Raw genomic sequence first — 13,191 nt, 5'->3', positions numbered from 1 at the left:
GAGAGACACCAAGGGTAGATGGATGTCCCTGTTATGAGTTCTGTCAGTACTGAGACGGGTCCTCATGGCCCCACTGAAGTGCAGCAGGTTGCTCTCCAGCCACTTGCTAGCAGTGAAGTGCGGGTGACTCATAAAAGGGATGTTGGTGTCAGACAACAAGGCAGTGTGGACTCCTCTCCAAGCGCTCACATGACCATGCCACTGCGGAGCCCTCGGTCAGAGCCCAGGTCCCTCACCCAACTGAGATGGCCGTCTCAGCCCCTGCACAGCTGCAGGAAGAACAGACTGTGGAGGAGCCCTTCCAGGCTCCCAAACCCAGAAGACGCCCGCCAAAGGCGTCTAAGCAGGTGCAACACCAAAGTGAGCAAGATGCCGCTACATCTGCTGAAGCCACAGGGGAAGCACCACGTAGGAGCACGTGTAAGAGGAAGTTAAAGCACAAATAGTCACATGGGTAGTCACTTGGGTGTTTTATAGTGTTAAATATCGAGTGTCATCCTTTTGTGATATAATTAAACAAAAGTGATGGCAAAGAGTTGAGGTTCTGTCCTATGTGTTCTGGGAAATGGAAGTTCAAGAGTTAGAGCTCAGGGCTAATTCCATTTATAATGATGGTGGTGAGAGTGAGCGGACACCACCGTTTATTGGACAGATGATGCATGAGGTTTTGAGAATGTCGGCCTTATATACATTTCCACCTGCCAGCCACCTGTGTTTGAAGCATATGCTTACGCAAATCTGGCATGGATGAGTGCTTCCCTTACCAGACAGTCAGCAATGTGGTCGTGTGCGGCTGCATTGGCCACATCTGGCCCCAAAACGCATGGCTCCCCGTCCTCCTCATCATCCTCCTCCTCATGCTCCTCCTCATCCTCCTCACCACCCTCCTCCTCGTCTTCTTCTGAGGAGTGTGTGTGTTGAGCCACTTGTTCCTCAGGCAGCACTAAGCCATGATGCTGTGCGATGTTGTGCAGGGCACAGCAGACCATGATGATTCTGGACACCCTGGCTGGTGCGTACTGTAGGGCTCCACCAGATCTGTCCAGGCATTGGAAGCACATTTTTAGCAAGCTGATAGTTTGTTCGATTATGCTTCTGGTGGATAAGTGACTCAGATTGTAGCGCTCCTCAGCCTCGTTTGTTGGCCTCCTCATCGGTGTCATAAACCACTCTTTCAGGGGATAGCCCTTGTCGCCAAGTAGCCATCTGGAAAGTTGGGTTGGCAGATGGAAGAGCTGAGGCACAGTAGACTGGCGCAGGAAGAAGGAATCAAGGCAACTACCAGGGTACTTAGCGCAAACATGCATGATGATCTTCCTGTGGTTACACACCAGCTGGACGTTCAGGGAGTAGAATCCCTTGTGGTTGACAAATACAGCTGGGTTGTGATAGGAGACCCAATGGCTACATGAAAGTAGTCTATGATGCCCTGCACCATTGGCAAGCCTGTCATATTGGCAAAGCCAATGGCACGCGCGGTCACACATGGGCCATCCGTGGAGAAGTGGATGTAATTGTGCGCCTTTGCAAAGAGGGCATCGGTGACTTACAAGAGGGCATTGGTGACTTGCGAGATGCAGGTGTGTGCGGCCGACTGGGTGATGCTGCTGTTGTCTGCAGCTGATCCCTGGAAGGAGCCCAAAGCAAAGAAGTTGAGTGCGGTGGTGACTTTGACAGCCACTGGTAAGGGGTGTCCACCCGCTCCTCTGGGCTCCAGGTGTTGATGCAGCATTGCGCAGATGTCAGCGACTACATCTCTTGAAAGTCTCAGCCTCCTTTGGCACTGCTGCTCAGTCATGCTGAGGAAGCTGATCCTCAGCCTGTAAACCCTGTGTTGGGGGTATCTCCTGTGGCGAGGTGCAGCCCTGCGCTGAGGCCCTCCGCCCTGTGCATCATCAGGTGGGGGAGGAGGAGGTTGGCGCTCCTGGTGCTGGTGTTGCTGTTGTGGCTGTTTGTGGTGCTGCCACAGCTGCTCTTCCTCCGAATCTGATGACCAGGGTGAGAGGATATAAATGGTTCCCATCCCGTTGCTATAGATTTCAGTTGAGGCAAGAAGCTTGCAAGCGCACAGTCGAAGTGGCCTGAGATTATTCCAATCAGGTCACGCTGCAGATGGGTGCCAGCTTGAACAGTCACAAGGTCAGTAGAGTTGCAAAATCATATCCCAAACCTCCAACAACAAAGTTGTGGCATTTGAATGTCAGCCATGTTACAGGAGCACTTTTAAGCGGCTGCAGCAATTGACAACAAATCATTGCAGCTAGCGTGTTTCTCGGAAGACGGGAAACAGGAGCCAAAAGCAGCAAAATCGTAATCGCAGATTAAAATAGGATTAGCAAGGCGCTTAACAGGCTGTTAACTGCTTTAACTGCCAGTCCCGCCGTTTGGTGTCGGGTCAGTTCGGGAGCGGCTGACCCGACACTTACAAAATTAGCGTGGGCGGAGGGTTGGAGGCGGGTTCGCAGCCAACCGGCAATTTTTCCGATTTTCACTGCTGACCCTCCGCCAAACTCACCCTCTGAAGTCCATTAAAATCGAGCCCTTTGATTTTGCCAAATTAATTTTCAGCCAGCATATCATGCACCTAGACAGAAAATTTGGAAATCCAATAAAACCAAACTCCTTGAGGAACTTAAAGTGCAACAGGATAGGAATAATTAGATAAGAAGAGTTTGTGAGTGCAACTGTCCCCTTGATTCAGTAGGTAAGTGGTTAGCTGATCTCATCCATGATGACAGTCAGGGTCTAACAACTGGCCATTCTGTCCTCAGGTTGCTGAGGAGAAAAGTTGTCCAGGTTTACCTACCCTGCTGGAAACTGGTATGTGTGGATGTTATCCGAGGGCAAGTTGAAGTCTGACTGTAGTGTCTACTGTGGTAAAATAGCCCACTGCTACTATTCAGCTTCACACATGCAGAATGACCGTTTGGTCAAGGTACTGAAAAGGCACCTCTGCTTATTAAATTATACTCAACAATGATTTGCCACCTTAAGGAGAGGACCGAGAAGGTGGAAAAATGATAAAATAAATGAAGTTTCTTCACTTAAAATGAAATTTTGCTTATGGAACAATGTATTCATTATAGATTTTGTTAACACTCCTTTTCTTTCTATTCTAATAGTAAGTCAAAAATTGATTTTTCTTATTTTGTAAAGGTTAGAGCACTTCTTTATTCAGCTGGCTTCTGCGTTTCCCTGTTCCCCCTGTGAAACGTAAACCATTGGTGGTCAAAAAAAGAAAACAGTCTGTTCCCAGGCCTCAGCCAATGTCATTGTAAAATCAGGCATTAGGAGGTGCACAGATGGGTCTATGAGTGACTTTCTTAACATTCCCACCCACCTCTTGGGAAGCCCATTCTTCTCTTGTCAGGTCGGATTAGGAATCACCGATGTCCCACCACTGCCCTGCCTCAGTTTATGATAAATGTTAAATTATCACAGGTCAGAGGCACATTGTCTTCAAGGTCAGGGTCTTAGAGGTTTGCTATGAACATTTTACATAATTGTGGGACATGGGTCAGTGTGCTAGGAAATGGATTTACGCACATGATTCCCCACATGGCAACTCCCCAGACTTAAGTCACGTTGTCAAGAGAACTGTCAAGCAGAGACCAGACATTTTCTCTGTAGGGAAAGGATGAACAATTGGAAGGGAGACATTGGAGGATTTTCTTGTGCACATCTTAGTGGCCAGCTCCAAAGCAGTGTTAGCCAAGGATTGGCAGTAGGTCACTGACCCATACTCTCGGCAGGGGAATGGTCTGGGAACCTAAGTGCAGGAGGGGACAGAATCTGAGAAGCAAAAATAAATTTAAAGTGGAAGATAAAAATTATTAATCATTACATAAAAATCATGGAAGATTTTTGATTCAGTTGCCAGCTTTGATTTCACAGATGTAATCCACATTATGGAGGAAAACTCATTCCAAGCTGTTGCCATAATTTTTGGTTTCTGGCAACAACATAGGGACTTTAAACATTACTACAGCCAATTAATGCCTAATTGAATATTCATGTGGCTGATTAATGCTCATTTCCATTATTCATTTGGCTCTTTGCATTTTACAGTACAATATTAATAATATTCTGGAATACAGTTTCTTCCTGGTCCTAATTGTAACATGATTGTCCAAGATGTCTGATGGATATTAATTGTACCCTCCTCTTCTCTCTCATTCTTTCCCTTTCCAGAAGGCAATGATTCATGGTGGTAGGCAATTCCATGGATGCTGGTAGGACTCTATTATCTCACCTAAGAGTCAATTTTTTGTATAAGCCAAGACAACATGCTGTTTGCCATGGGAACGGCATTACAGATTAACCTGACCCTTACTTGCATACACTTTCCCGAAAAGGGCACTGGTTAATCAATTGGATTAGAAACCGTGCTTGATTATTTTTTCCTTGACTAGCTTGGGCCATTGAGCCAATTGTACAAGTCCCATTGCTGCTCTGGCTGAGATCAGTTAACAGTACAGATCAGAGACCACACTTGGATGCTGGATATTTCTTTCCATTTGCTCTAATTTTGGAGGTATTGGAGACAAATGCCACTCAATAGGTGACTACAGCACTACAGGTATCTGGGCTGCAAACATGGTATGTGCAATCTAAGCACAAAAGGTATTCAATTAAATGGAAATTGTTGTCACTGAAGAATTTGGCAAATCTTTTGTTCATTTATAATCACAATGCGATGACATTAATAGGGCTGAAACTGATTACTGTGTCACTTGCATATGATTATATGAAAAAAATACATGCGGCTCCTCCCCCAAAAAGGCTGCTGAAAACTTTATTATACCGCAGACAGTATCCATTTATCATCAATGAACCCACTGTGTGTAAAGAGAGAATGTTTGATGATTTTAGGTTCTTGTCCACATAACAGAAATAATCACTTGCAAGGTGTTCAGTTGTTAGTAGACCCAAAGATAATCTGGATTTTCTTTGTATCTACTCGGAAAAGAGCAAGTAATATTTGGGATGATGCTCTCAAAGGAAACAGCCTGTCTCAGAGGTAGTGAGAATACTAGACTTGGAGGCACAGTACAGAGAAGGACCTGTTATTAGAAGTAATTAATTGTGCTACAAACAGTGGACAAGCACATGATCACTACAACACAACAATGCACTGCAGTACCTTCCTCTCGCCACAGTATGTTTGCAACTGCAGCATCAGAGATTGGAGAAAGCCAGAAAATGATTTTAAAAAAGGGAAAAAAATGTCAAAAATTTCAGTTCATTCACACATACAAAGAGCTGTTCATATTTATATATATATATATATATATATTCATTAAAAAGTAAGATAAGTTTTAACCTTAAATACATTTAAGATTGCTTTAAACCCCTTACTCAAATTATTTCATGCCCCCTTCTATTCCGTAGATTGGTAGGGGGAAGGGAAAGTAGGTTTCCACCTGTATGCTAATGTTGCTCTGAACTAGATCCAAGGCACCAAGAATGGTCACAGAGAGGGCAACTCTCCCTCCAATAGTGCTTCATCCTGGGCGCAGCCTGGCCTCAACTGTGCAGCTCACCACAGTGACCTGACTTAAATTAGAACTCATTGAAGTGGGGGAATTAAACTTTACACGGCCTTCTGCCCTGCAGTGATGCTCTACTACATACACCACCATCTTTGAAAAGTACATTTAAAGCAATTTACACTATGTAATCTACCTTTATATGTCATGGTAGCCCTTGTGATTGGCCAATATTTTATTTTTATACAAGCTGTTACTGTAAAATATCATGCAAAAGATTGTATTTGATGTGTTTTAAGTCAATTGATATATAACAGTATGATTTTATGCCATTATGATTTATAAAGTGCTCTTATGCTCTGTAGCACTTCCGCACAATATTTTATAGTTAATCTGTCAGTTATTTTCTTTTAATTTGCAGGTTTTATTGTCTTCCCATTCCTTGATCTTCCTGGGTTATGCACTAACTACAGGCAAGAAGGTAGGGAACCTACTCCTGGGCCTGTATCAATATTGTTATGTAACTGGTCACTCGGAGGTGTACAAGAATAGCCTGGGTGACTTGCCCTCTTATTTTTCCTTCTTCACAACCTGTAGCGAAGTGTGTGGCCTTTCCACAGCAGTATGGCTAAGGTGGGTAACCCAACTGTGTGGGTAATCATATGCATAAAGTTATGTCTCACTACTCTTTAATCGCACAAGTTGATGCTCCAATACCTTGTGTGACCCTATAAATCGATTTGAAAATGTGATTCCATATAAATAATTTCAATAAAAATGAGTCACTCTAATATACATTTGAACACGGCCTCAGAGGAAAACAGAAAAAGCATCTTGCACAGACTGCAATAATCTCTGCACTAAAATTCTAAACCATGTAAGATGTCTTCAGGCAGTGAAGACGAATGGTTCTAGATAATAGTTGGCCAATGCAAATGGATTCATTAACTTCAGTGTGAAAATTAGGTTTCAAAGAGTATACTGTTTAATGCCTCAGCCATCAGGTTGCATCATCGGGACCTCGTCTAAATATCAGACCATTACAAATAATTAGTGAATTTTTATAATTTTTAATTATTTAATTCCATTTCATATGTAACCAATGTGTTTAAACAATTGTTTAACAAAGATAATTAAAGGGGAAGCGTATTTGTTGAGTTGTACTTTAATTATAATTATTATGAAAGGAGCATGCTGCATATTACCAGTTGGGTATTGCTGCACACTTAGCGATTATGGATTTCCTGGGGTCACACAGCTCCAGATCAACTCTCAGACCACAATAGAAGTGTGACTGGAGTTGCCCTGGGATGCACACGGTCCTACCTGTAAAATTTGTCATAGAGCAGCTAAGGCAAGCAGGAGAGCCCAAATGGTAGGTCTCTCTGAGGCAACAAGTTTGACAAATACACTACTGTACCATATATATTTCTATCAGTCAGAGTTTTTGGAACAAAAGTATTCTCCCTAGACTTTGCTTCCTTCTTAAACTGCTGGTAATTGCCAAACTGAAGTTTAGATTACTGCTGAATCAGAAGTCAGCCGTTGCCGTGGAAACGATGGGGACCAGAAATTACCCATGAGCTTTCTAGAAACTACCCATGAACTTTCTAATATAGGTTACAAAAAAAATAAAAGGAAGAAGAGGGTGATTTAAAGGTTGTAACCTCATTTCAGGGTTTCAAGGTCGACTATTGAATTATTCAAAACTTCAGTGATATTAAAGCATTTTAAATCATTCTCAAGTGTTCATAGTATTAACGCGAAGTTGTCATAAAGCTACAGTTAATTGACTTTGGTTCGTTATTTTCTTTTGATTTTATTAGGAATGAAATGTTCAGCCAGTCATTGATGAAAATGCTGCCCTGGAGTTTGAGGCATGCCTTTAGATTATTGGAGCTGTTGTCAATCTGCATCAGAGTTTTATGATTGCAGAGTTATCAGACTGTGGGGAAATTATATGGAAAGGAAACTCCCATATGGCATCACACAGCAGGTTTTAAGTAATTGTCTTGGGATACACAGGGAAACAAAAATAATCATTTTTTAACAAAAGGGGCATCATCTTCCTGAAAATCTTTTCTTGTTTGTACCTATAAGCCATGATGGCGTATATCTCAAGGGCAATTAGGAATGGGCAATAAATGCTGGCCTTGCCAGTGGCGCCCACATCCCCATAAACAAATTTTTAAAAAATCATATCAAAACATATTGGGCCATAATTTGCGGTCTCATGGGTGTGTACGTGCCCGTAAGGGCCACGCAAGTTCTGGGCTTAGGCATGCGCTAAAATCCGGAACTTGCGATCTGTCAAGAATCCGCATCCCCGAGAAAAGGGCATTCGTGGGCGGAGAGTTCTGCCCAGCGATTTCCGTGAAATTCTTATGGCTGGTAATTCTTACGTATAGCCTGCTTTTACCAGCGTAAGAGTTTTAAAATCGGAAAAATAAAATTATCAATAATTTATACATTTAAAAACCTTGCAATAAGGTAAGTTTATTTTAGCCCCTTTAAAACATGTAAATTTATTTTTCAAGATATATTTTTGTTTTAAATATTTAATAAAATGGCATTTTAATTAATTTTAAATATGTGATTCTTTTTTTTATTTGAAGTGTAGAGGTATTTTTTGGGGTATTTCATTCATACTTATGGGGTTTCTGTACATATGGAATCCCCATAAGCATGAATTTGGATTCCCTTCTTTTATTCGTTGCACCAGCCCACGTGATCCCAAGGGCGCTTGCCCAGGTACCCAGAGAGGCCCAGGACCGCGAGTCTCCGTGCCTCCCAGACCACCAGGTAGGCGCGGATTTTATTTGTGGATCGGAGGCATTTTCTCGCGGGAAGCCTCTGACCGCAAATTCAGGGCCATTATTTTGTCACTTATGTGTGATGATATGATGAAGAAAATGATGCACAGTTCTCTCTGGTCCTTTTTTCTTAAAGTTTGCGAAACACGTTTTCATGAAAATGGTGCCCTTTTAAGGATGTGGAGCAAGCAAGAAAATATTCACAAAAATGAAAAAGAGGTGGGAACTGGGTGATGCACACTGCCCTGTCACTCTGGAACCTAGGCTGAAATTCAGCCAAAACTGACGGAATGACCTTTGGGGACATCACTGTATACTTTCCTCCATTGCAAAAAAACAACCGTCCACCACTACTCTCTGCTTTCTGTCCCTTTGCCAATTTCGTATCCATACTGCCACTGCCGCTTTAATCCCATGGGCTTCAATTTTGCTAATAAGTCAATTATGTGGTACTTTATCAAACGCCTTTTGAAAGTCCATATACACAACATCAACCGTACTACCCTCATCAACCCTCTCTATTGCTTCATCAAAGAACTCAATCAAATCAGTCAAGCATGATTATCCTTTAGAAAATCCATGCTGGCTGTCATTTATTATTATTTTTCTGAGTGACAATTCATTTTGTCTCAGATTATTGTCTCTAAAAGTTTCCCCACCACCGATGTTAGGCTTACTGGCCTATAGTTGCCGGGGTTGTCCCTCTCCCCTTTTTTTGAACAGGGGTGTAACATTTGCAATCCTCCAGTCCTCTGGCACCACTCCCATATCTAAGGAGGATTGGAAAATTGTGGCCAGTGCCTCCACTGTCTCCTCCCTTACTTCCCTCAGCAACCTAGGATGCATCCCATTCGGACTGGGTGACTTTTCTACTTAGAGTGCTGCCAACCTTTTAAGTACTTTCTCTTTATCTATTTTTATCCAATTTCGCTACTACCTCCTCCTTTACTGTGACATTGGCAGCATCCTCGTCTTTAGTGAAGACAGATGCAAAGTACTCATTTAGTACCTCAGCTATGCCCTCTGCCTCCACTAGAAAATCTCATTTTTGGTTCCTAATAGACCTCACCCTTCCTTTGACTGCCCTTTTAATAATTTATATGTTTATAAAATACTTTTATGTTCCTTTTTATGTTACCTGCTAATCTATTTTCATAAACACGCTTTGCCCCTCTAATTTCCTTTTTCAATTCTCCTCTGTACTTTCTGTATTCAACCTGGTTCTCGACTGTATTATAAGCCTGACATTTATCATAAGTTTCCTGTTTCTGTTTCATTTTAATCTCTATATCTTTAGCCATCCAGGGAGCTCTTCCTTTCCCCCTCGTGGGAATGTGTCTAGTCTGCACCTGAACGATCTCCTCTTTGAAGGCTCCCCGTTGCTCATTTACTGTTTTAACTGTTAATCTTTGATTCCAATCCACCTGGGCCAGATTCCCTTCCAACTCGTTGAATTTAGCCCTCCTCCAGTTGAGTATTTTCACGTTTGATTGTTCCTCGTCCTTTTCCATAACTATTCTAAACCTGATGATTAAAAAGAGCAGGAAATATGAAGTATTTACAGTTTAACACTGAAACGCAAAAATTGTTGATATTGTCCCTAGCCTACAAGGAAGTAATTCTTTTTTTCTTAGCTAGGAAGTAGTTTACTGGCAACCCATATTCACGGCCAGCCCCTCGACTTCGCCATCTCTCGTGGCCTCGCTGCTCCCATCGCATCAATTGCAGGTAAAGCCATCTCTGACCACTTCCTCGTATCACTCTCCCGCCACACCCCTTCCCCCCGCACCCCCACAACTCTATTTCCTTCTGTGTCCACCCCTGGAAATAACTCTCTCCCAACTCTCTTACAACTGCACTTATGAAATCCCAACTGTCCGGCCTTTGGCCCTCCGTTCAACACGACATTTCTGCAGCTACCGATCTGCTCAACCACACCCTCACCACCACCTTTGATGCCCTAGTCCCTATTAAAACAATTACTCTCTCTCACCCTGGCCGTTCCACCTGGTACAGCCCTCATCTTCGCTCACCTAAGTCCAAGGGACACAGACTTGAACGGATATGGCGGACAACTGATTTAGCCATTCACCACCGGATCTGGCTGGACCATATAAAGCATTATCGGGTCCTGCTCTCGTCTGCCAAAATTGCTCACTGTTCCAGAATCATTCTGGAATACAAAGATAAAACACGGCTTCTATTCTCTACTGCTAACCATCTTTTTAAACCCCTCTCCCCTGTCTCCTCCACTCTCACCTCTGACACCAAGTGTGAGGAGCTCATGGAAATCTTTGTCTCTAAGATTGAGGCCATCTATTGAGCTTCCTCTGCCACTTCCCTTCCTTCCCCAAGCCCACTGGGCCAAACTTCCTCTAAGGTTCCCCACTGCCCTAGCCCTGAACTCACATCTTTCTCCAGTTTCTCTGATCTCCCCTCATGACCTCTCTGTGCTCATCTTGTCCATGCGACCTTGATCCTATTCCCACCAAACTGCTGACCACCCAACTTCCTTTTCTGGCTCCTATGTTAGCTGACATTGTTAACGGTTCTCTCTCCTGTACTGTCCACCTCTCCCTCAAATCTGCCGTCATCACCCCTCTCCTCAAAAAACCAACCCTTGACCCCTCCATCCCTGCAAACTACTGCCCATCTCCAAAATCCCTTTCCTCTCCAAAGTCCTTGAACGTGTTTTCACCTCCAAAATCCATGCCCATCTTTCCAGCAACTCCATGTTTGAATTGCTCCAATCAGGTTTCCGCCCCTGCCACACTACCGAAACGGCTCTCATCAAAGTCACAAATCCTTTGTGATTGTGACAAAGGTAAACTATCCCTCCTCGTCCTTCTTGACTTGTCTGGCTGGCCTCCCACGTTCTACCCTACGTAAACTTGTGGTCATCCAAAACTCGGCTGCCCGTATCCTAACATGCACCAAGTCCCGTTCATCCATCACCCCTGACACGGTTGACCACTCCATCTTTCTCCAGTGCCTCTCCACCGTTGTCCAGCTGGGTGGGACTGCACTCGCCTGGTTCCATTCTTATCTATCTATTCACCTGCAATGGCTTCTCTTCCTGCTCCCACATCGTTTGCTCTGGTGTTCCCCAAGGATCTATCCTTGGCCCCCTCCTATTTCTCATCTACATGCTGCCCCTTGGCGGCATCATCCGAAAACACAGTGACAGTTTCCACATGTACGCTGACGACACCCAGCTCTACCTCACTGCCTCTTCTCTTGACCCCTCCACGGTCTCTAACTTGTCAGACCGCTTGTCCGACATCCAGTTCTGGAAGAGCAGAAATTTTCTCCAATTAAATATTGGGAAGACTGAAGCCATTGTTTTTGGTTCCCACCACAAACTCTGTTCCCTAGCCACTGACTCCATCCCTCTCCCTAACATCTCTCTGAGGCTGAACCACACTGTTCGCAACCCTGGTGTCATATTTGACCCTGAAATGAGCTTCCTACCACATATCCGTGGCATAACAAAGACCGCCTATTTCCACCTCTGTAAAATCGTCCAACTCCTCCCTTGCCTCAGCTCATCTGCTGCTGAAACCCTCATCCATGCCTTTGTTAGCTCTAGACTTGACTATTCCAATGCACTCCTGGCTGGCCTCCCATATTCTACCCTACATAAACTTGAGGTCATTCAAAACTCAGCTGCCCGTGTCCTAACTTGCACCAAGTCCCGTTTGCCCATCACTCCTGTGCTCGCTGACCTAAATTGACTCCCGGTTAAGCAACACCTCGATTTCAAAATTCTCATCCTTGTTTTCAAATCCCTCCATGGCCTCACCCCTCCTTATCTCTGTAATCTCCTCCAGCCCCACAACCACCTGTGATATCTGCGCTCTTCTTAATTCTGCCCTCTTGAACATCCCTGATTATAATCACTCAGCCTTTGGTGGCTGTGCCTTCAGCTGCTTAGGCCCTAAGCTCTGGAATTCCCTGCCTAAAAATCTCTGTCTCTCTAGCTCTCTTTCCTCCTTTAAGACGTTCCTTAAAACCTACCTCTTTGACCAAGCTTTTGGTCATCTGCCATAATTTATCCTTATGTGGCTCGGTGTCAAATTTTTTGTCTTATAATGCTCCTGTTGATGTTTTACTACGTTAAAGGCACTATATAAATACAAGTTGTTGTTGTTGAGCTACCACATCAGTGTTTTCCTGGTGAAGAGACCCAATCAGGTGACATATAGGGCAGGTCATTCTGTGGCTAACTGTCAATATGTTATGTGAGGATTGGCATCCTCTGAGTTCTATGTACAAATCCCAGTGCTCTGATGTAATTTAGTATAGGCTAGGATTTGAGCTGCCATGGTGATCCCCAGTGGGCAGTGCTCCCATGAAGAAAATGGGGGACTCCTCCTCTCTGGGTAGAAAATTGCAGAATTTTTTTAAGGTTTCTTTTTAACATGGAGGAAATCTTTAGATTGAAAGTCCCCAGGTATTCTCCTTTAAAGATAATACTTCGATTTAAAAAAATAAAGGTGACCCTGATGATTGTTTTTAAGGCTGTACTTCCAGAAGAAATGTTTTGTTTGTTTACAAAACACATGGTACAATGCATAAATATAATTAAGATGGATCACTGTATCATGAAAGTGTTATTGTGCAGCTGCAATATGCAGTCCCTGTTACAAAAGTATTTATGAAAAAAATGTGTGACTTCTCTATCTGAGGCGGCAGTGACAGTGTCCCGTTAAAAGATATTTGCAGTATTACCAGATAATGGACTTTTTAAATCTGACCTGTTGAATGTAATCAACTTATTTGCCACTCATCAAAACGTTTAAAAGTGAGAATCATCAAAAACCTGCTACACTCTCCAACCACTATTAAGGGTTATTGATTAAATAAAGCTGATACACAATCAATGACAT

The 13,191-nt window shown here is 43.4% G+C and overlaps 1 protein-coding gene across 4 annotated transcripts in view; it reads right to left on the bottom strand.

Moving 5' to 3' along the window:
* The window catches only part of LOC147114096 (follistatin-related protein 5-like), an 825,355-nt gene that overhangs the window by 44,290 nt on the left and 767,874 nt on the right, over positions 1–13,191 (bottom strand). For 3 of the 4 annotated variants that reach the window (XM_085995700.1, XM_085995698.1, XM_085995699.1), the window contains exon 11: positions 5,144–5,170. The exons of the other annotated variant lie outside the window; for it this stretch is intronic. In XM_085995700.1, coding sequence (XP_085851826.1) covers positions 5,144–5,170 — 27 coding nt within the window. The remainder of the gene's footprint in view (positions 1–5,143; positions 5,171–13,191) is intronic. 4 annotated transcript variants of the gene reach the window in all.

The sequence above is a fragment of the Somniosus microcephalus genome, chromosome 8, assembly GCF_052327205.1.
Source record: "Somniosus microcephalus isolate GS21.2 chromosome 8, FLI_Smic_1.0, whole genome shotgun sequence".
Classification (NCBI taxonomy): domain Eukaryota; kingdom Metazoa; phylum Chordata; class Chondrichthyes; order Squaliformes; family Somniosidae; genus Somniosus; species Somniosus microcephalus.
The sequence above is the reverse complement of the archived record's forward strand: the minus strand, read 5'-3'. Positions and strand labels throughout refer to the sequence as shown.